Genomic DNA, 24,599 nt, shown 5'->3' with positions numbered 1-24,599 from the left:
TTGAATTGTGATGCTCGTAGCTCAAGGACTGAAATCTACGCACAGGATGCCGTAGGGGGAACATTTTGATGCACCACCTGCAACGGGGCTGTAAAAATGACACACCACCCGCCTCACGGCTGAAATTGATGCACCACCTGCATCGCAACTGTAAAATCGATGCATCACCTGCATCACCGTTGGAGATATGACACAACACCTGCTTGCAGTTGCTAAAATTGAGGCAAACCCCATGAAGCACGGTTTTCCATCATTGTGCTGCCGAATTTTACATGCATCACCGCTGGGCCTCAAAATCAATGTGAACCTGCATGGACCCTAGGTGCCCCGTCTGGAAAATGACACACGGCCTCACTTGCGAGTGAAAAAATGACAAATCACTGACTTTTTCGATGCACGCTCGCCCATGCAGCTTTAATTTTACGCAAACCAGGTACTTTGTGAAACAACGTTTCCTTTCTTTTCTATATAGTAAGATTCTATTATTCTGAATATTCAATCCTTGACTTGTGTATGTTGGATTTTTGTCGTGTTTGGTCTTGTTTGATTTAGATAAGTATTGGATATATATATATATATCACAATGCAAATGACTCTGCACTGCCGGAGGCTTCCTTTCAGCAATTTCCTTTTATTTATCCGATAACAGCATGGCAGATTACTTTGCAGCATCCATCCAGACACCACAACGCGTTTCGATGGATGCTGCAAAGTAATCTGCCATTTAATGCTATCAGATAAATAAAAGGAAATTACTGAAAGGAAGCCTCCGCGAGGGCAGCGTGATTTGAATTGTTCTGGTCTTCTCGCAGGCCTATTACAAATTTCCCACTGGGATAACTAGCAGGAACCAATATTCCCGCCGGTCAGCCCCATGGGAACGGTGCAGCAGCATTGTTCCTGGCTCCTAATTGAACCGGAGGCAATGCTGCTGCATGCAGACAGTGCACATTCCAAGAGTGCTGGGCAGGGGAAGTGCAGGGCTCCCCCTGTGGCCCTCTACACTTGTCCTCCACCATCCTTTTCATGGTTTTAAAACACCATGTGAAGGCTGGTGGAAAACAAGGTTGTAATCACCATGGCGGTGCTGAATCCAGTGCTCCATGGCTGACTACAACCAAGACCACGACCCCCTCGGGATCTTGGATCCTGGGGGGGACGGGGATCTATACGCGGGTCCGTCCGCCTATCTTGTAGTGTAGTGGTTTGACCGCCACAGCCACGGAAATCCAAATGCCACCACAAGGCTGGTGGTCCTAGGACTGCCAGCCTTGTAATGAAGCTATTAGTCTCTGCAATGGAAGTCCAAAATCCTCAACCGGGTAAGATGGCAGGCTATGGCCAAGCAGGACTCTACAAAGCTAGATAGACATCAAATGAGGATTCAGTAAAGCCACTGAAGTCTGGCGGGAAAGCTCTGGGTGGGAGAAATTTAAAATTTGCACCGAATGAAGGTCTCCGGTCAGCTTGGAAACCTTTCGCTCCTTTGCCTGGTGTAAATTTCTACCTTTGGACTTAGTCACTTTTTTATAGATCATAGTCCTCCAGCAGGTCAAGGCTGGAATCTGTCGCCAAACAGGGCTCCATGAGGTTGAATATTCTCTAAGTGAATTTCCTCTGAAACAATTTGCTGCTGTGAAAAAGCTCTCAGCAGGAGTAACCTGAATCTTTGGTACACTGACAGTGCACTTTCGTCGGAATGACTTGGGAGATTCGTCCCTGTCCACCACAAGTCTTTGGAACTGTTGGAAATGACACTGTGCAGGGTCATCCCCCAACTTTTTCCTCTGTTGGCTTTAGGACCCTGTGCACTTCACCATTGCTAACCACTGTTAACATACTTGTACCCACTCCTTAAAACATGGTAACAGTGACTTGGGAGTCTTTGTTGTTTCACCTACAATACCTTGTCAGAATGATCCTGGATCTCCACCACCCAGCAGACTATACTGTGAAGGAACTGAAGGAGTTCGGTATAGAGAGGGTTCCGGCTGTGAAGTAGAGGTCCAGTAAGCAGGACCTGCAGGCAGCCCTGTATGCTCTTGAGGAAGCACAATGGTTAAGGGCTTCAACAGAGGAGTCTGAGAAAGAGGATTACTGGGCAGGGCTAGAGAAAGCAGAGCCCTGATTTTATCTGGTCTCAGAATCAAGGTCCCAAGAAGGTAATTGCTCTCAGGAGGATGAGGAACAAAATGACTTGGCAAAGGCTCCAGAGGAGGGGGGGCACAGGGAGGGAGGCCACTGCTGGATCCAATGCTTGAAGAAGTGTCTCCTCCTATACCCTGTCCCCAGAGGAAGTGAAGGATGCTGAGGCTGCAGCTGGCCCAATTTGCTGCACTGGAGAAAAAGCCCTAGCAGAGGAGAGGAGGATTGAGGATGAGAGAGCCTTGGAGGAGTGAAAGATTTTTCTAGCTCATGATTTGAGTCTTAAAGAGATGAACCTGAAGGTCAAGCAGCTGTTAGAGTCTATAAAGAATTTTGGAATCAAAACTACAGTACCCAGTGGTGCCTGACTACAAGGAGGGGGATCACATAGAAAGGCGTTTTGAGGCATATGAGGAAGCTCTAGAGGTATACAGGATCCCTGAGGAGATTTGGGGAGCTGGCCTTTGGAGACATATTCCTGGTGGTGGCAGGGTTGTTCTGCTTGCCCTAGAGAAGGGGCACAGGCTGAGGTGTCCTACTTTGGAGGAGACCCTTGTCAAGACATAAGGATTTGCCCCAGAAGAGTACAGGTTGAGAGTCAGGGGCAGTCAGAACTGTCTCATTAGTCCTTAGTTAATTTTGTGGGTTAGTTGTGTAAGGCAGTGGAAGGCTGGGTGAAGTGTAGAGAGGTAAAAACCTATGAGGGGCTGTATAATTTGGTTGCCAGAGAACCCATGTTCAGTCACTGTTATCCAGAGCTACAGCAATACCTGGTTGATTGCAAGCTCCCTGACCCAGGGAGCTTACAAAGGAGGCATGTCTCTGGGTAGCGGAACGTCTGACAAGGCACTGGGGAGTGACCCTAAGGGGGTGGTTCAGGTTCTCCTCAACAAAGTTGGGGGAAGATAAGCACTGACCCAGACAGGTCCCATGATAGTGTGGGGAAACATGGGTCCCATGTCCTTTCTAAGGATAAAATGGGAGGTTGTGGTGAGCTGAGACCCCGGGTGCACTATTTCCAGTCCCAGTGCTTGGATTGCTCCCAAATGGGGCACCAGCAGGGGGGCCTGGTCTGTACCAAGAGACCTTACACTGGTGGGAACTCCATAGTGTCAGGGGAGCTGTGCGGGGTGGCCACCACGGGCACCCCACCAGTTATATTTTCTAGGGGTACCATTCCATAGCAGAGGGTACAGAAGCCCAGACAGAGGGTCAGGAGATGGAAACAGTCCACAGTGGGAGGACCAATGAGTCTGAAGTTGCCAGCTCTGAGAAAAGAGCACCCCAAGACTGACATAGGTGAGGCCACTTCTGACTGGGGGAGCACCATGTGCTCTCACAGGGACAGAGGTCTGGGGGTCTGTACTAGGTAGACTCTTGAATGGCACAGACAGAGTGTTTGAACCTTGAGGTGGATAGTGGTATCCTGAGAAGTCCTGGCTTACCAGGAACTTGTTCAACCTAAGGATGTAGACTCTGGCCTGGTTGGCTAGTTTCAGAATACCACCACTGAACTTTGTAGAAAAAGAGGGCAAGACCCATGAGGCTGCTTTTCCCCATCTCTGAGAAACCTCAGAGGTCGGACAGTTCTGGGTGGCCTGGGAGTGGGCATGGGACGCTTATTGCTGTCAGTGGCTACTGTTGATTATTGTTCTTTTGGACAGAGTTTTCCTTGGGTTGGGGACAGAAGTCAGACCCAAGCAGTGAAATTGGCCACATCACTTTGTTGGCCATGGTGGTACTGTCTGCCTAATGGGATTCATCTGTGCTTAAGTTAAGGGTAGGTGCTGCACAGATGGGGTCCAGAGCTGAGTTGAAGGGTTCTCCATGGGTCATTTCAGTTGCTCAGGAGTGTGTTGACAGAGGGATTCAACTGAGTTCAGAGAGGCATAGAACTGACAAGTACCCCTAGAGTAAAGGGCCATTGTCCACATTCTATTGCTAAAGCCGGGAACTCCATCAAGGTATTAATTATTCTAAACTGGCCTTAGGCTGGTGGGGGTTGTGTTGAAAATGGTTTTCTCTGCAGGACCATCCCCAAACCTTTTGCCTTCATCCTTCTAATTTTGCAGACTTTGATTTAGTTGACTTTAGGACTCATGCACTTTAGCACTGCTTACCAATGCTAAAGTGCTTGTGTGCTCTCCTTAAAGCTTGGTAACAATGGATGATATCCAATTGGCATATTTAGGCCCTCATTACGACCTTGGTGGGCGGCTGAAGCCGCCCGCCAAGATCGGACCGCCGGGCGGCCACCTATGCGGCGGCCCCCCCGCCACGGCCATTTGGAGATCCCCGCTGGGCAGGCGGGCGGAAGCCTAGTTTCCACCCGCCAGCCCAGCGGGGATCTCGGCCGCAACACAGGTGCCGGCTCCAAATGGAGCTGGCAGTGTTGCGGCGTGCGACAGGTGCAGTTGCACCCGTCGCGCTTTTCACTGTCTGCTATGCAGACAGTGAAAAGCTGCACGGGGCCCCACAACTCCCCATACTGCCAGCCTTTTCCTGGTGGTTCAAACCGGCAGGAAAAGGCTGGCGGTAGGGGGAGTCGTAATCCCCTGGGCACTACCGCCGGGGCCATTGTGGCGGGAAACCGCCGGCCCCGGTGGTGCGACCGCGGCGCTTCTGCCGCAGTCGTAATGACTTGCGAAGCACCGCCAGCCTGTTGGCGGTGCTTCCTTCATAACAGCCCTGGCGGTCTTGTACCGCCAGGGTTGTAATGACCCCCTTAATGTACTGATAAGCCCCTAGTAAAGTGGCACTGTATGTGCACAGGACCTGTATATTAAATGCTATCAGTGGGCCTGCAGCACTCATTATACTATCCACTTAAGTAACACTTTAAACATGTCTCATGCCTGCCAATGCAAAGCCTGTGTGTACAGTTTTAACCTTACATGTCAACCTGGCGAAATAAAACTTTGGCCAGGCCCAAACCTTCCTTTTTAATACATATACGTTACTCCTAGAGAGCCCCAAAGGCAGGGAGCAGTGCATTAAAAATGTTTGACATGTACATTTAAGTTTTACATGTCCTGGTAGTGAAAATCTCTTGGGGGCATATTTACAAGAAAGTGGCGCATCAGTCCTGATGCGTCATTTTTCTTGTGTAACCCCTGCCCCACCTAACAACACCATGGTTGTGTCGTATTTACAATATAGCACACCCTCGCAGTCATTAGGAAAATAACGTCAACATTTTTTACGCTTTTGTGGCACTTTGCTGCAGTAGCATCAACATTTCAACGCTAGTGCAGCAAAGCACAGGGAGGCCCATTGATCAAAATGGGTGCATCATTTTAACTCCTGCTCTGAGCAGACAGAAAAAATGACAGAAAAAAATGGCACAGTGAAATGTTAAAAATTTCACTGCGCCATTTTTTCAGGCCTCCCTGTGTTGGAACACCCCCTTTCCCTACATTATGCCTAGTGCAGGCATAATGTGGCACAAGGGTTTACAAAGTAGCCCTTTAGCTAGAGTCCACATTTTTGCCCTGAGTACGAGTGGGAGCTGGTCTAGCCTTTGAGGTCCACTCAGAAGGTCTCAATAGCTTGTGCAGTCCTTCTTCTGTCTTTCACAGGTCCAGTAGTGTTCTGAGGATGTTGCAGAGGGATGCCACATTTCTGCCTAGCACTAGCTTGTGGGCAGGGATAATCTCTGGCCTCTTCTTACCAATCTGGAAAAAGTTCCCAAGGGTAACCCTGACCATTTTTGCTGCAGTTCCTATGTGCCCTATTATAAACAATCTTACAGCACCCCTCTCTTCCTAAATCCAAGATTGCAGAACCTTTCTTCCACTGTGAAGAGCCCCTGTGTCCAGCTAGAGGGACAAAGGAGGTGTCAGATCCAGGTGTTAGCTACATCTGCCATAAACACAGTAGCCCTCTTTGATGTCATTTAATTTTTCTGCGCACTGCCCAGATGGTCATCCTCTCAGAGGAACAGAACACCTCCCCAGAATCAACGCTTGTGCCTTAGCTCTTGTAGGAAGTTCACACCTCATCAAAGGGGCTGTTCAGCTCCTGGGTGACAGAAGGACACTCATGCAAATAGGCTTCTAGATGCTTTAGGCAGGCAAAGGGTAACTTTTTCGAAGCATCTTTTGTAAAGCTTTTAGCACAAATCAGTCTTTACCGATGCATTGGATTTGTGATAAATATTTTTTTAAAGTCCAAGAATTAATTTTGTAGCTGTTCCCTAAGCAGATATAACATTTTTTAATTTTAATATGTTATGCCAATGGTTTCCTGCCACAGTGAGAATAACTTTAGGGACCTTGTAACTGTAAAGACATGTTTTACTCTACACCTTTACATGTCTACTTTTAATTACCATGCACCCTGCCTTGCAGGGAAATAAGGCTGACTAATTAATATTTAAAAGGAGGGTTTAGGTCTGTCAAAAGGGGTATTTTGACAAGTCGAAACTGCAAAGAGAGGCTACAGGAAAGCCTGCAGTCATGTTTGGTGCTATCACTCTAGTGGTAACACAATGTGTTCTGCAGTCCATTATTGGCATTTGACTTGCAGGGCCTGCATACGCTTAACATCATACTTGGGGCTTTCAGGTAAGTTAAATATGCCAATTAACAACATAACCAAGGGGGTAAGCCAACATAAACCTGCAATAAAATCTAGCAACAATCTGGGGTGACCACGCAAGAAAAGGGACAAACAGGGACATTTCCTTAGACTTAACCTTTGAAAATTGGGTTGTGGATGCCAACTCCTTTGAAGTGCTATATTCTCTGCATTGTTCTTTATCAGAGAGAAGTCTGTCACTAAAGGAGTGGCTCCATTTCTGATTGAAACACAACATATGACAAGGGAGTAACCTGGGAACACACCTGGCTGTCAGCCTCCACTGAATTATGCCTCACAAAGGTTCATTGGGATAATCCTTCCTCTCTGTCACAATTCCCTGGTTCGCAATGCCAACCTTATCAGTTCTACCATCTCTCTGATAATGATCCCAGGCCCCGCTGACCAATAACTATTTTTGGAATGAAAAACATCTTTGATTTCCACAGAAGATGCTCTGCTCCTCTTCCTTCACTGTGTGCTCGCACCCCAACCCTGAGGTTGAGGTCAGTGATACACATCTCCTGGAAGTTGCATTCCTCTCGTCTGCTAGCCTCTCCAGGCCCTATGCTTTCAAAATGTAACCCACGGGCCTAAATACACAGTCACACGCAAGTGTCATGTGCTGTCTGGTGCTACCCAGAATATACATAAGTCAAGGGTGAGTTAAGTACATAGCCATGAAACTTTACTTGAGTGGGCCAGTAGACGCCATTCTGATGATACAGGTAAAAAGACCACTTCACACTGCTGATCACTGTGAAACACAAAATGAGTATCCTGGAACCATTGTTCTTCTGTCACTTAACTCCTGGAAAGGGTAGAAGCTCTCTACCTTAAGGAGGCAAGGGTAGAGCTTGGTGTGCCCCTCCCGGGCTGACAAAACTGCACTACCATGAGCCTGGAAGTTTTGTCCAATCATGGTGTTTGTACAAAAGCAATGCTACCTTTAATACAAGGGGCTTGCCCTAGTGCTGTAATATATACTTTCTTGCCTGAACAATGTATTCAATATAGGATAATTTTGCAGTTTAGAATTTTGGCAAAGCACTGTTCTTGTATATGGCACCAATACAATAAAACATTCTTCCTTTTCCATGCACTCACGTTTTTCCTTGTTCCACTAGCCATTCCACAATTGTGTATCAAATCGACTGGCAAAGGGTTTCTCTCGGGATTGTTATTGGTAATAAGCTTCCAAGCTGTCAGTAAATGGTCACTGAGACACTTATTTGTGAAACAAATACTGCACCCGCATAGCATAATAAGTCAGAAATGCCCATCAGGCAAGGGCAGCAAGTGACCGCACCTACCTACCAGAGGGTGTCTTAAAGGGTCTAGTGGACTTGGTTCCACCCCATTCCAAGAGGCACCCTTGAGGGGACAATTGGCTGTACGCCACCTCTATGCGCAAAGTCACATGAGCTTTGTGCCCACTGAAAACTCATTTACCTCTCTGTCAATACATATAATACCACGTTTGGGGCAGAGGCAAAGTGTTTCCTCATTTGCATGAGGCTACCGCCTCACACAAATGAAGAAACTTCTCCTTGAGATTTCATCAGCACTACATGTGCGCACACCCAACTTGTATTGCAGAAGAGGCTGCAGAAGCACATGTGGCCCTTCTCTATTACCATGGTGCCATGGGAGTACAAACATAATATGTACATATAACACTCAAATTCAGAAAATCATAAAACTACTCATAAGTGGGATATAATAACAACTATTGTGGACCAGATGCACAAATATTCCCTGTTGTAAGCATACTTACTCCTGACTTAGGCGGGCCGTAGCTACAAGCTATTAACAAAGATGGAAATGCATTTATGACAAAGAGAGAGATCGAATGTGTTTGTACGGGGGCGGGTGTGTGTGTGGGGGGGATGTTGTGTGTGTGTGTGTATAATATCCCACGGAAATGCGTGAACACATCCATTAGGTCATATATTGACAAACCAGTGCAAATGCGTTTTTTCACACAGTTCAACAACTATACTTTACCTTCGGAGGCGTGGAAGATAACTTTGCATAATAAGTGAAGAATTGAAGAAAATGCCCCTGTAGGACAAAGGGACATGTTAGACTTATAATATTTGACTAAAACGAAAAGATAGATTTCAAAAGATAAAATAAATAGTATTCAGTTCCTAACTATGAAAAAGCATAAAATGCACATCGTTGATTTTAAAAACAGGCAGATGAATGTATTTTTGTGTGAACCATACAGCTGTGTGATTCTTTTGGCAGGTGTGTGTTACATATTTTGACTGAAACTAAATATAGATATAAAAATACAAAAAATATTCAGTTCTTAACTTGGCAAAAGCATGAAATCTACACTCTTGGGGTTAGGACAGCAGACAGAACCATGGTTTTAGTGAATACATGCAAATATCTGACAGAGGTGTGTTACAATCTTTGATTAGGAAAGTTATTAATTTGACTGATAATTCTGATAGTAAAGTTGATGATAGGCTTGCCAGGACAGTTATACTTAAACCTTCATTTTTAGGTATCCACAACACTTCACCTCAGCATCACCCAGGGCCTTTATGGTGGCAACGCTTTCAAATGCTTTGAAGATGGAGTTGGCATTGACATTAAAACTGCAGCTGGATAGTTTGGAGAAGTTAGCTAATTAAAAAAATGTAATATAGTCTGGGATTTTATGAAGATTTTGAGTTGAAACATGCTCTGTTTACTGCTATTTTTCAGACTGGCTTTTTTCCTTCTTGCACATGTGAAGGACCATTCATGTCCTTTAACAGCTTTGCTTCCATAAGCTGTTACGACGTTGACAATTTAAATTTTGGCATCTAGGTGATAAAACTGTTTCCAGAAAGTGTAGGAAATCAAAAATGTCCTCTAGCCTTGATGATCTCTCAAGACTCATCCTGAACACATTTTGCCGACGTGCAAAAACATAATAGCTGTATCTCTCGGCAGGTGACATAATTCTATGGTGTCAGAAAAATTGTTAGCCAGTGGTGCTTAAGATATTTGCAGCACAACAAAATTCTTGGCAAATATGAGCTAGAAATTTGACCAACCTCAGAGAGCACCAAGTATCTTCTGCTGATGACCTGAGACCAGAAGGTCAGATCTAAAAGTTGAGTCCACTGTCCGACTTTTTCCACCATTGTATCCTTATTTCAGAAGAAACTAAGTTATAGATTGTCCTTTTCCTATATAATTTCCTCCACAAATTATAGTTTCATGGTTATCAATGCACTCTAAATCAGGGAATAGGATTTTTTCTAGTGAATATAGATATTAACATTCTTTGGAGCCTGTTTAACAAGATTGGGGGCAGAACTTGTTTTCCATGAGCTATCCAGGAGGCAAGAATACAGAGGGGTAAACTTACACAGTTGTGTAAGTTTACTCGTTTTCGGTATTCACAAAACTACAATATAGTAGTAAGTTTATGGCTGCTGAACTCAGCAGTCGGGGCATAAAACTCCACACATAAAAAGATTGGAAAGGCCTATGTCTGTATGTGTGGTGTTCTCCGTCCCCAACTCTGGGTTCTTTGCAGTCCTAAACTTACTATTCAGTTGCATTTTTGTGAATACCGAAAAAGAGTAAACTTACAAAAATGTGTATGTTGACCTTTGTGAATCAGGCCCTTATTAATGAACGAGTTGAGCCCACGTTAATCGAACATTTTGTAGTGCTACAAGATGATTGTCTAGTGTCTAATCTTGTAACAGAGCAATTCATTCACCGACCTTGATATTAAGTCGCCCGCTTCCACCTCTCTCGGTTTAGTATAGATATAGTACAGCATCTGTGCCAGAAACCGTGGACACAAATCTTATTGATTACACCACGAAAAAAGGAGCAATGCGATTGGGGACCATGAAATACCAGATGGTACAACACTTGTAGACAAGTAAACATATTTCATAGCAACTTGGGTATGGAATAAAGATGCACGAGTAACAGGGGAATGTTTAGTGTCACCCCTGTAGACCTTTGTGCTTACTGAAGTCATTGAGAGTGAAAATAATACAATTTCAAAACACCTGCCCTTATACCACAGGGTAATAGAGGTAGGAAGGCAACAAACCATGTGAAATCTACAATTCTGCAACTTGTGAGCACCAAGCATCAGAACAAGGAAACATTACCAGAATGTGTGAAAATCGAGCCGACATCTCTGTTTCTTCACTTCATTGGACTGGAAGGATTTTTTTATTGAACTTCCCACTAAATCATCGTTCACCAGTACTGTAAATAATAGTTGCTATTCTTATTCAGTTTAAGGGTATTCAATTTAATGATCTCAAAATGATGGAAGGTTGATTTGAATTTATGACCAGCAGTTCAGAGCAGATGTGAGCAGTGAGGGCCCAGCTCAATGAACCACCTTGCGAGATAACAGGTGAAAAGAATGGCTAAGAGGTAGAAGAACTGGCAGGTTTTGTCTCATCAAAAACTCCTGCTCCAGCAATGAATTGTTTAATAATAGCCTTACTCATCAATAAATAAGAAAAGCCAAAAGCATAGGCTGATCTGAGATTCGACAGTACAAAGTTAGGTAGAAAAGCCAATTCTGGCCAGAGAACACATGGCTCCCAGAATTATTTTGACAACCATTTTCAGAAGAAAATTGAGCTTGTTTGTTTGCAGAGGGCTAAAGAATTCGGAAGAAATGAGGGGGAGCTTGGCCTATTTCTGCTAGCCAAATAATCTTAATATTCTTCAAACAGACTGTTGGAAATGTGTCCTTCCTATAGGGTCACTCCGATTTAATTTGCCTTTTTGCTGACCCTATTGCTGCTGGTTACAGAACTATGTGCACTTTACATCTGCTAACCAGTGGTCAAGGGTTTTTGCTCCTCCCTTCAACCTGGTAAACTTGGTATAATACTGATTGGCATACTTAACTTACAAGTAGTAGTCATGGAAATACTTTATTCGGTTTATCTCAACCATCAAAGTACAGCATCGCAAAACAACTAATTTAAACACAGTAATATATAAATACATCTGGTTTCAAACCTAAAAATGAATACATAGAAATATTTAAAACTCAAGATTAGTCATTAAAAACAGACTGATAAAAACTTCTGCTGTTTACGCCAAATATTCACTAGAAATCTACTTCCATCATAAACAATCAATTCTATTGTATCACTTTTCAGAATTTGTAGGGCTAATAAATATTTGGATACGCTGAAACACAAACAGATTGAATGGTTCTATTTTTGCGTGACCTCCGATATTTCGGGAAAAAAAATAATACATGCGCCTCAGACTCCTTCTCCGATCTGCATGCGGGGCACGTACTTATCTTTTCCAATTTCACTCGAATTGTAATACTTTTCACTACACCCTGACCAAAGACCATATACTTGGCCTTCCCTGCATTCAGCTCCTTTCCTCTAGATGAGCAATAACCCACAAAACTATCAATGAGCACCTGCAGATCCATTAGTGTTTTTGAGATGAGCAGCGAATCATTTGCAAAGAGTAGAATAGGATTTTTTTTTATTAATAACAGCAGGAGAATCATTGATACAATCAAGGAGTGTTTCCACCATACCATTCATATAAAGAGTGAATAATGCTGACATGTGCACGCACCCTTGGGGCACGCCATGTATGATAGAAATTCGATCCGTTAATTCTACTTGACTGCCCCAACATACCTGGGCATAGTTCTTGGAACAGAGCTTAACAATTGATCTAAGCAAGTTCAAAGGTACACCCATATCCGCCAGTACTCATCACAAGGTGGTCTGTGGAATAAGATCGAACGCTGCTTTAAGATCTACAAAGGCTACGTAGAGTCTTTGCTTGGATAATAAAACATATTGCCAGTGGATGGCAACTAGTCAGAAAACCTAGTCAGAAGTATTAGTCCTAGGATGAAAGCCAGCCTGGAAAGGGGACAGACTTTTTTTATCCTCTACACAGACTAGTAATGTATCCAAAATTTGCCTGGCAAAAGTTTTCTGCAAGTTATCAGTGAGAATCATGAGTCTATGATTGTATGGGCAGATAGAATCTCCTTTCTTAGAGATCAGAATTAACTCTGCCCCCCTCTAAGTCTTAGGAACCTCACTCGTTTCCGAGATAGCATTAGATAGCAGGTGGATAAAACTAGTCCAAACTAGTGGCTCTGACTTATACAAATCTCGTGGGATTTTATCAGGTTCTGTCACCTTAGCACTTTTCAGGGCATCAATTGACTTTGCCGTATCATCAAGGCTAAAAATAACTAGGCCACCCACAATCCCTCCTCTATGTCCAGGAAACAAATCACTGGTAAGCACCTCATCATATTGTGAAGTGGGCTCATTTAAATCTTCGGGCATACAGCCTAATAGAGTGGAAGACCCAGCTATCAGGGTGAATATAATGATGGTAAGAACTCCCACTTTCAGACGCTGCTCGAGTCACTAGACTCCAGAATAGCCGATCATCTTTACTTTTGGCCGCCACAATTTCCTCTCTCTTGCACTGCTTGATGGCAATTCTCTAATAGTTTTTGACTGTTTTACAGTCTACATCAAACCACTTAGTGGTTTTACTATCCTTCGGTTTCTTACGAACTTCTTTGAAAAATATTACCTGTAAATTATTGAAGAACTGATTACGAATGTCGAGAATAGAGATATTTGAAGTTGGACAGCCAACAAACCTCAACAGGTAAAACACAAACAGGCCATAAATCTCAAAATACAATTTTTGGTCAGACAGCACATTTGGCCATAAAACATATCCGCGATTGTTAGCCAGAATAGGTTCTGGGACCATCGTTACACAGCCGTTGTTAACCTTCCTCAGTGTTTCCCCTGTTAAAGTTAAAAACAGAGAGTTATGGTCACTATCCAAACGAGTGTCCACTCTCATGTCCCCTAGAAGAGACCACAATCTCACTTCCAGCAGAATATAATCAATAACACTAGAATAACAGCCTGTCCTAAAAGTGACAGGCCTCACTGGATCAGAAAGTGTGCAACCATTGCAGGCTCTTACACCTTTACCTACCATCAACAACACTATTTTAAGAACAGTAGCTGTATAATTACAACAAACCTTTCCTGCTGGAAGAGGGATATTCCATATCTCATCTTCTGAGTCTGTAACCTCATTTAAAAACGAGGTTGGTTCAAATTGGGTATTAAAATCACCCACTATGATGAATTTGACACTTGGACTGTCTCTGGTTTGATTACAATCTTGATAAGACTCAGTGGGGGCTGCAGCAGATACTAGAGTATCTGCTGCAGCCACTAGGGGAGCAAACCTGTTCTTGCACAGTACTTTCTCATAATTAATAATTGTTGGTGAGAGAGGATGCCTGGGCAAAGTAATATGGTCACTAGAGGGCTTGGTTTGCTGGTTCAAAATGGGTTTCTCCACTTCACGCAGCAGCAAATCAATCGTTGGCCCCATAGTACACTGGCTCTCATTTGAGGGCTGAAGTCTGTTTTTTGAGATCATAAAGATATCAGGAATCCTGACTTGATTCCCTTTAGATACTTTGCCATTCAACATGGATCCAATCTCCCCTATAAGATTATCAATGTCAGAGAATGTGTTAGCTGTAACTTTGGAAGGCTGACAAACCGGAGAGGGCCCTGCAGGCTTCCTGGGTTTCTTAGCGCTGCCGTCAAGTTTAGCGGATTCCCCAGCTTTCCGCTTACCCATAATTAACAAGGACACTTACTTGCTCAATGTTCGATTGCTCCTGTTGGACTCCCCAGCTAAGATGAAAAGGGGCAGGCCCAGCCCAGCCTCTGCTGGCCGATGGTGAGCGAATACAGGCCTGGCCTTCGCCCAGACATGCACTCAGGTATGTCCCGTGCAGCGGGCGCCCTGGGCTCAAATTGGAATAAACGCCTCCAGATGCAAGCTTACTCCATAGGCTGGGCTGAGTGAGGAGACCCCTGGGGCTTGCAGTTTTCCCTGCTTATCCATTACTGCTGCACTTATCAATATCATGCGCAGCGGGAACCCCAGGCTCAAATTTGAATAGGCGCTTCCAGGCACGAGCTGACACTGTGGACTGGGTTTAGTGAGGAGGCTCCTGGGCCTTGCTGTCTTTCCTGCCAACCCGTTACTGCAACGTGTACCCAGAGCCTGTTAATTAAATGTCACAAGTCCATCCACTATAGTGGCAATGTAAATAGACTGCAGGCCTGCCACCAGTAGTTTGGATGAGCATGTTTTAACTGCAAAATTCGACTTGTCAAAATAACCCCTTTTAAGAGACCTAAGTCTTCCTTTTAAAAGTGTGTAAGTCTTCAGTAAGCAGGCCTTTTTGCCAATAAAAGCAGGGTGCATGGTATTTAAAAGAAGGACGTGTAATCGTTTATTGTTAAACATGCCCCTAAAGTGACCTGCACATCTAAACCATTTTCAGTTAGTCAGTGAGGCAAGGCTAGTTGTTCCATAGGAAAACACTGGGATGTAACATTAAATACTAATCCTGTATCCCAGGACTGAGACTAGCTAGAAAATTAATTAACTATTTTTAATAGTTGTTAAAAATCCAAATCACTGGTGAAGTTTGATTTGTTCTACATATTACAGATAAGTAACCGTTAGAAAGTTATCTATACCTTCCCTGGAAGCGATGAGCCCAGTTCATAAAGGTAAAGTTACCATTTTGTGTAAGTTCATTTTTATTTAGTATTAAACAAATGATTTAACAGTAACTTTACAACTGAGTTGAATCCGTAGTCAGTGTGGAGACATCTGTACGAAAAAAAAAGATAGACCTTTCCTATGTCTTTATGTATGGTGTTCTCCATCCCGACTGCAGAGTCTCCACAGTTTTAAAGTTAGTATTACATTGTTTGTGAATACCAAAATAAAGTAAACTTACACACAAGTGTAAGTTTACCTTTGTGAATCTGCATTTTGCTCCCCACTCCAGCTAGCTAGTGTATAGTGTTTAAATAGGAGTGAATGAAGTGTGAACCTGCTCCCAAGAGCAAACAACAGGCTGACCTGAATGGGCAGAGATGATCTATCTGAACCTGACATAATAAGTAGGGTAGGCCAAAAGGATCTTTTTTGAGAATAAAGAATTAAGCACTGCTTGAATGTCATATTCTGCTTGACAGGTCTGCTGGGGATTTTTATATGACACATGATGCATGCTTCAAAGAGGCCTCCACTGTCACAGGCAAATGTTTTCTGACACTTGGTTAGGGCCCTTTTGTTATCTCCCCAGTCAGTCAGGTACCAAAATCAGTGGGCCATTTTACCACAGTCTGTTTGACAGGTCTGCCGAGTTTATATATAACATTTGGGGCACAATTCAAAGAAGGGGAATAGAATGACAAAACAGTTTGTTTGCATCACTGCTGGTTGCCGAAATCTCAGCTTTGTTGTATCAGACATCTGTCGCTGAGTTTGCTGAAGGGACAGGGACTGCCTAAAACTAGATTTTAGTGTTAGATTTGGGAGGCCATGTATTTTAAATATTGTTATTAGGAGATCTAGTCTTTCAGCCAATCAGCAATGCATACAGGCCCATATTTATGGAACCTTAGCTTCACATTAGCACCATTTATTTTGGTGCTAAAGCAGTGCTAACATAAGTCCATATTTCTATTTTGACGATAGACCCGTCCTAAACATGATGCTAGCCCTCCAGTGACATATTTCCCTCCTAGAACAGAAACAACGTGCATGTGGGAGGCAGGCCTAAATATTGGTGCTAAGACTGCTTAGCGCCATTATTTAACGCCTGGGTCAGACCAGACGTTAGAGTGAGATAGGCCCATTTCCATGGTGAAACACCATGGAATAGGCACAAGGATGCCCACCCCAAGCCCAAGCAACACCACCACCCACTCCACAGGGACACTACAGGAGGAAGGAGCCCATCCCAGGTAAGTTACACGTAAGTGTCTGTGTAAGTGTGTGGTGTGCCAATGGGGGCCCCTTAGATGGGGCCGCATGCCTGGCACTGGGTATGAAGGGCTTGCCCAGGGGACACTGGTGGACGTTGGGGTGGTGAACATGACTCCTGTCTATGCTAAGACAGGAGTCATGTTTCTGGCTGCCTGTGCATCAAAAAATGGCGCTAGGCTGATTAGCGGAGGAAATTTTGCTGCTAACCAGCCTAACGTCATTTCTGACCCACTAGCACCAGTCCCCCTAAACACCATCCTCCCCCCTGGCTAGCATCTTTTTTTTTATGCTAGCCATTAGCGCTACCACTATAATGCTTAATTTCATAAATATGGAGCATGGATGGCTTTCAGGAATGGTATTACCTGGCATTTACAAAAATGACGCATTACTGCGTTAGCGCAGTTGTGTGCCATTTTTCACAAATATGGGCAATAGTATTCGAGAATACAGCTTTTACTCAAAGTTTAGAACATCACACATTGAATTACACATGACATCACATATTACATCATCAGTGACATTATTCTTGGCATCGCTTAGGAACGCTCTGTATTTCGCCATTTGCTACCTTTTAAAATAGGTACCACAACAAATAGGGCTGTTTTGGGACGGGAACAACATCTTCCTGTTTAGTAGGCTGCCTAGCTTGCGTGATTTAATTATCTAGAATATATACCCTGTCTAACAGAAATGCTTTGGATAGTAACAATTGATAGGCAGAAACAAAACAGATAGGGATTTACATTTTGAGGTTGGGAATGAGATGGACAGAAATGAGCAAGGCTACAACATCAGGACAACATGTTTAAACTAAGTTCAGTATTTGATGAATGCATATATCCAAGTGTGCTGTATGTCCTTGATGAGGGACACGCAGGGCATATATGTTTATCATATTTATTTACTCTGCCTATAACAACAATGGAACACAACAGCGAAACATCAGCAGGATCATGCACAATGGCCCTCATTACGAGTTTGACGGGTTCCAGCCAAGAACTCAGTACAGAATACCGCCATCATACCATCAGTATGATTCACACAGTGAAAACTGTCCAAATACAGCTACAAATGCAACACCACCAGGCCGACCTACGGCAGAAGAATGACTGTCCAACCACCAGCCCCGCCACTCCGGCACCATCCCGTCTGCCCAATTACATGTCAGTTCTCTGCCCAGCGGTCCATGCACGGTGGAACACCATTGGTGCGCACTGCTGCAGTTCAAAAATGCACTGCCAATAGTAGGCAACACCACATTGGACAGTTAGAATACCCCACATCTGACACACATACACAAACCACACACACCTGCTCATAGCACTATAAAGCACCCCCCCCACACTCCCACAATCCCTTGCGATTTCAATGAACTACACACATCACGATGACCCATTCACACAGATCCCATACTCCACAGGCACCCTTAAACTGCACACTCAGCACACACCACACAGCTGCATGTATTGCACTAGGCACACATCACACTCACACACCAACACCACAACCCACGTGCACCCACATCCTAACATGCCACTAACCACACTGCACCCTACACACACTACACCCCCCCACACATCATAGCACGTCAAAGGCACCCACGTTTCACTAACAATGAGTTGAGGGCCATGGTAGATGAAATCCACACGGTAGAGCCACACCTGTTCGGAGCCCAGATTCAGCAAACATCATTGGTCAGGAAAACAGAGGTATGGCAGAGGATTGTTGACAGGATCAACTCAGCAGGCACACATCCACGCATGAGGGAGGACATCAGAAAGAGGTGGAACAACCTATGGGGGAAGGTGCGTTCCATGGCATCCAGGCACCAGATCGCCCTGAACAAGACTGGCGGTGGTCCCCAACCTCCTTCCCTTGAGTTAACATCCTGGGAGGAGAAAGTCTTGGACATCATGCAGCCAGAGGCCCTGACTGGAATCATCGGAGGGCTTGACACTGTCAAGTCAACAAAACACCCCAGGCACCAACCACCCCTGCCCAGCATGCGCCACCACCACCCATCACTCCCCAATCCACTCCATCCCACAGTCCTGCACCCCCCCAGGCAACGCACGACCCTCTCCTGCATGCCACACCACCCCACTGCCCCATCCCCACACAGTCACCCACAAATGCACAGATACCAAGCACAATGCCAAACACCACAACTCCCACCTGCATGGTTAACCATACCACATGGCACACCAACTGTTTCCCTCGACTGTGTCCAAAAACATGGCAATGCCAGCAATGCTATCCACTATCCTCAACCCTCAATGGTACATGGAAACAATGGCACAATCTGCAACCCCCAAACAATCTCTGCAGTACCGCCGCTGTCATTGCCATCACTAGGAAGCAAGTCAGGCTACACCGTGCATCACACCACATGGCCAACAAGTACATCTCCAAAATGGAACTCTCTCCCTTTTGCATTAGCAGGCCCGCTGCCACTGCCAACCCCCAGGGGATGTCAGGGTCAGACAGCCCTCCCAGGATGAAGTCCCCAGTGGATGTCTGGACAGTGACGACTTGCTTGGCCCATTTGGAATGACTGGACAGTCCACACCCAGCAGCCCCACCCTGGACACATCCTGAACACACCGGACTCCACCTCTCATGTGGCAACTACACCACAGCCAGCCCCTCGTCCCCAAACCAGTGCCCCAGGTACAGGCCAATCAGAAGTGTGCCCCACATTACAGGGTCCAGAGTCAAGGGCACAGACCCAACACAATGAAGGTCCTGCTGCTACTGGGAGTGGGCACACTGTGCCAGAGGCACAGGCACAGGGGACCTGGGGTAGTGGGAGGGGAGCTGTGGAACAAGGGACTGGCAGCCACAATAACCAACTGCCAAGGCAGCCCTCTCTTAAGTCCTGGGTGCATACAACCACACCCAGGACATGATGGGCCAGATCCTCGTGACTGTGCATGATAACCAGAGGCTGCAGGGGGAATACCACCAGGAGGCCATGCAGCAATGGCAGACCGTCAACACCACCATGACCGCCATTGCAGGGGTGCTAAAGGAACTTACCAGCATCCTGCGTGAGTCCTCCACCCACCAGCAGGCCTCTTCCAATGGCCACATCCCAACTGAGCCGTGCACTTCAGCAGCAGCTGGTGGAACGGAGGCCCTGCCAGAGGACCCACAGACCATCAGCACCCGTCGCCCCCTATAGCTGAGGGACCCCCACGCAAGCGAGGACATCCAAGCAGACATCCTGCAGGAACTGATGCCAAGACCAATACAACCACCAGGAAGTGACCCTCTCCTGAACATTCTCCCTTGTGTGCCACTGACACACCCTGTTGAGTGTCCACTGTCATCTCTCTGTTCTCCCATGGCCCCCTAAACTGGACCTGGACTTCCCACAGCTGTCCTAAATACCCTGATGATCTCACCCACCATAACCTTACTCATCACCTCTTGCACGTGTCGGTCACAAATAAACAGGTCTGAACACAGCTACTGTCTACGTGTTTAATTGTAAGAAGTACCATTTACTGTGGCATCACATGTTTAACTGTCAACCCATTGTCCTGCAAAAGTTTGTGAGAGTGAGTGAAGGGCGAGCAATATGCAGTGAGGATGATTGTGGAGCAGGCAGAGGCTGGATACATGGCTCATGGGAGGTAACAGCTGATTCAGTAACCAGAGTACACCACACAAATGCCCTGCAAGTTGACCAAGACAGGGACCACAATCACTATCGGTGCCAAATATGCCCACACAACTCACATGCACTACAATTACAAAGTCCCTAGGGTGAGATGGCAAGTGCTAGCCATAACCGTATGCCCATGTCCGACCCGCATGACCAAGACAACCAACCCCAATGGCCCGACCATCACAGCAGCCACAACTAAACTTAAGGCATGTTCCACAGTCAGAAAAAGGAATGTTGCACTGCCTCTCAATGTTGACTTTTAGGATAAGTAGCAATACTGTTGACACCACAATGTTCAGCACACATATTACAGTTGTCATGGCAGTACATGGAACAATGGAAATGCACAAACATGTCACAAGTGAAGCAACACAACAGCAGGGTGAGTAGTGCGCTGAAATGTGCACAGTGACTACTCCAGTGATAGGCAATACTACAAGTGCTAACAGACACCAGAAGGATCTATGTCACAAGGCAGCATGGAGTACAGGTCACATACCATACATCTGATACATACTTGTAGCTCAGTGGAAGTATTGTTGTATCAACTCTGCTCTGGATTCAGCTGCATCCACATCATCTTCCTCCTCATCACTCCCTATGTCCCCTTTATCAGCCAGTGGTCCAGTTGCCACTTCCTCTGCATCCAGCAATGGGATATGACGTCTAAGGGCCAGACTGTGTAGCATGCAGCAGGCAACAATGATCTGGCACACTTTTCAGTGGTTAGTAGAGTGGGAAACCTCAGGAGATGTGTAGACACCGGAATCTGGCCTTCAGTAGCCCAAATGTTCTCTCGATCACATGCCTGGTCCTACCGTGGACCACATTGAAACAGTTTCCAGCATCTGTAGTCGGATATCTCAAAGGTGTCAGTAGCCAGGGAAGGTTGGGATAGCCAGAGTCACCTGTGTGCACAGAGGTGGGACTCATGCCAAGACCGGAAGGGAGATAGGGCAGGGTCTGAAGAGAGTTCAGTATACAGGGGCACACCTATGAATGGATACATATCGATAAGCCAGGCCCAGTCCCTCTGTAGTGGTGCCATCATGTGTGGGACGTTGCTGTCCTGCAGAATGAAGGAGTCATGCACAGAACCAGGGAACTTGGCTGTCACTTGGGGGGGTACATTGTCAGCGAGGCACACCACCTGCACATTGATAAAATGAAAGCTTTTTCAGTTCCAGAAAACTTGTTCATTTATCCTGGGTGGCACCAACGCAATGTGTGTGCCATCTATGGCCCTAATCACATAAGGAACGTGCCAAATCGTAGAAGGCAGCTTTGACAGTGTCTAAATCAGCACATTGGGGGAAACTGATATAGCAGGGCAGATGTCTTAGCAGGGCACACAGTACGTCCCTCAAAATGTTACTGAACATCGGCTATGGCATCCCTGCTGCCAAATCCACTGTTGTCTGGAACGAGCCTGTGGCAAGAAAGTGGAGGACTGACAACACATGTACTGTGGGTGGGATGGCATAGGGATGATGTATGGCAGGCAACAGATAAGGCTGCAACTAGGTCACCAGCTCCATGATGATTTGACAGTTCAGACGATACATTGACTAAGGGTTGATTCACAAGAGCATGTCTCATCCTCAGCATTGCACCGTATCTGGGAATAGGAGAGGGTGAAATCACCTGAAATTTCATTGACCGCGTGGACACAGTACAGTTGTGCAATATTCACAAAATTTAACCCATGATGCACATACCATTCTGCCACTATATACTAGATACATGTAAAATGGCATCCGCCTGTCCTACATGCACAGGACAGATGGAAGTGACCACATACAGCCGACATTAGAAGTCATGGTGGTAGGCGGTCGCAAACGCCATGCAACTCCTCATTGGTTAAAATGGTTGTCTATGGGAGACTGGAGCCAATGGTAATCTGCGCCGGTGGTGACGGTCATGTCTGCGGTGGCCGTGAGCACCATTTCATGTGGCAATGCTTACTTGACTCCAAACATTCCTGCACACAACACCTCCACTGTGTGTGCTGCTGTGTTCTACCTTTGGTAGCCAAGATGCCATGACCTGCAGGCGATAGGGCCCCAGACTTCACCCAGGAGGAGCTGGAGAAGCTTGTGGATGGGGTCATACCCCTGTATGGACAGTTGTATGGGGCACCAGAGCAGCAGATGAGTCTAATGTCACCGTCCTGTCTGATAGTGATGCGTATGTGGTTGAAAGGCTTTGGTATGTGGCAGATAGTGTGGAAGAATGGAGATGGGTGAGGAATCTGAGTGTAAGTGGCATGAAGACATGTGTGTGTGAGGAGTTTGAGTGTAAGTGGCGTGAAGACATGTGAGTGTGGGCATGAGATCTGTGAGATGTGTGAAGTCTACTTCTGTAGGTGTGATGCCACTCTACATGACTTTGTCCTGTCTGTGTCATCCATGCAGGTCAGCGCCCATCAGAAAAAGGGAATTTGGCCTGCCATCACCAAACAAGTGCAAACCAGGGGGTCCATCCCCGGCGGAGCATCCACTGCAGAAAGAGGTGGGAGGACCTGAGATGCTGGGCCCGGAAGACAGTTGAGGCCTCATGGGGGATGTCCTCCCATGAGGGACCCTGACCCCCTAATTGCCTGAATTTGGCAGTGGCCTACCCTGAGGTGGATGGCCGCTTGAAGGCAGCAGAGCAGCCACCAGTGGGTAAGTACACACTCTCACCTTGTTACTGTGTTGCTTAGTTGGTTTTCGGTTGAGTACTGGTGGGTAGCTGTAGCATAGGTACTAGGATGATGCCTGTCCATTATGAGTATCTGCCACCCTGCAGGATTGGTATCACAGATGTGTGCCCATACCATGCAGACAGTGATGTATGAGGACATTTACTTCCAATGTGTAATTTGTGTGGTCAACCTCTACCTAGTTTGGGAACCCACATTCTGCCAACGTCATCATTATACCTGAGGTATCAGGGCATTGTTATGTTATGCTATGTTATGTTATATGAATTTATATAGCGCATGGCTACCCGAAGGCCTCCCAGCGCTTGTAGCTAAAACAGTAGCATGAATGAGAGAAGAGGGAGGTATGTTTTAAATAGCCAAGTCTTTAAAGCCTTGGGAAAATTCAGTTCATGGCTGATTACTCATAGGCCAAGAGATAAGGAATTCCACAACTTTCCCTCCTGGTATGCTAAAGATCTTCCACTCCATCTAGCTTTCCTTGCTTTTGGGGTCACTGCCAGGCAGGCGGATGAGGATCTAAGAGGTCTGTTAGGTGAATAGAAGGAGGTGTTGTGTAGCCATTTTATGTAGAGCTCCATGCACATTAGTTTAACATATTAGGCCGCTGTGCACTTTGTCCTAGATATATTTTATTCAGCTCTGCACTGTTATTTTACAATAACCAGTTCTTACTGTCTTGTTTTAATTTCTTCTATAATACTGTTTAGCGTAGTTCAGCACTGTGTTCTCAAATAATGCATTCTTGTTCGCCCTGTGCTTCAGTCAAGGCTACAGTCTGGTACATTGCCGGTAAACGTGGTAGAAGTTTAGTCTCCAGCATTTGTAGAAAATACACATCCTTACGTAGGGACATTTTTTTAGAACATCTGCGTGTTAGTTATAAAAACACTTTCTAGTCCTAATACACGTCAAGAGGGAGATTCCAGCCAGGGACCCATAACTGTATGCTGAATGCCCCGTTGCAGATGCTGATGCAGATGCTGATTCAGACTACGGGCCTTTGCTCAGGTATGAGGGTCGATGTCCTCCCGGGGGAACCTGAATGGCAGGCTTAGAGCTTAAGATGCTGTGCTCAAAAATATAACCTATAGAGAGAATAACCTAGCGGCACTATGATAGCCTTATGCTTGTGCTTCACTCTCATCGTCACTATTTTAATATTACTGTGTTGTGTAGTTCTGGTTATTGCAGCTCACACTTTGCTATCTAAAATGCAGTTGTTTTATTAAACCAATCTTTAAAACTTATACTGCCTTTTTGTCATTTATATATGAGACAGCACTGTGTGCGAGAGAACCGGTTGTGACCTGAGTGACCACGTCTTCCCTGAGAAGTACTAATATGTCATGCGCTCGGCTGCCCAATTGTCTCTGTCGTCTAGGAGAGATGAGGCACTGTTAGTTAGCCGGAGCAAAACATGGATTTAGAGCGACAAATTTCATCCACCGTGGATCAGACTCAATCCCCCACACTGTGAACGATCTTGCTGCTCAAAATCCAGTAGTCTCATTAGGATAATGAGATCCTAAGCGACATGGCGCCGCCAACGTTTGGTCAGGCTATAATTTTCGGATCACCAGCATATCTCAGTCTCATTTTTATATA

The 24,599-nt window shown here is 45.6% G+C and overlaps 1 protein-coding gene across 1 annotated transcript in view; it reads right to left on the bottom strand.

The window, feature by feature from the left end:
• LOC138276386 (adhesion G protein-coupled receptor E1-like) overlaps positions 1-24,599 on the bottom strand; it is a 718,998-nt gene that overhangs the window by 373,622 nt on the left and 320,777 nt on the right. Inside the window, exon 3 of the mRNA XM_069219188.1 lies at positions 8,731-8,787. Coding sequence (XP_069075289.1) covers positions 8,731-8,787 — 57 coding nt within the window. The remainder of the gene's footprint in view (positions 1-8,730; positions 8,788-24,599) is intronic.

Source organism: Pleurodeles waltl, chromosome 2_2 (assembly GCF_031143425.1).
Source record: "Pleurodeles waltl isolate 20211129_DDA chromosome 2_2, aPleWal1.hap1.20221129, whole genome shotgun sequence".
In the NCBI taxonomy this organism is placed as follows: domain Eukaryota; kingdom Metazoa; phylum Chordata; class Amphibia; order Caudata; family Salamandridae; genus Pleurodeles; species Pleurodeles waltl.
This window is presented reverse-complemented; position numbering and strand designations above follow the sequence as displayed.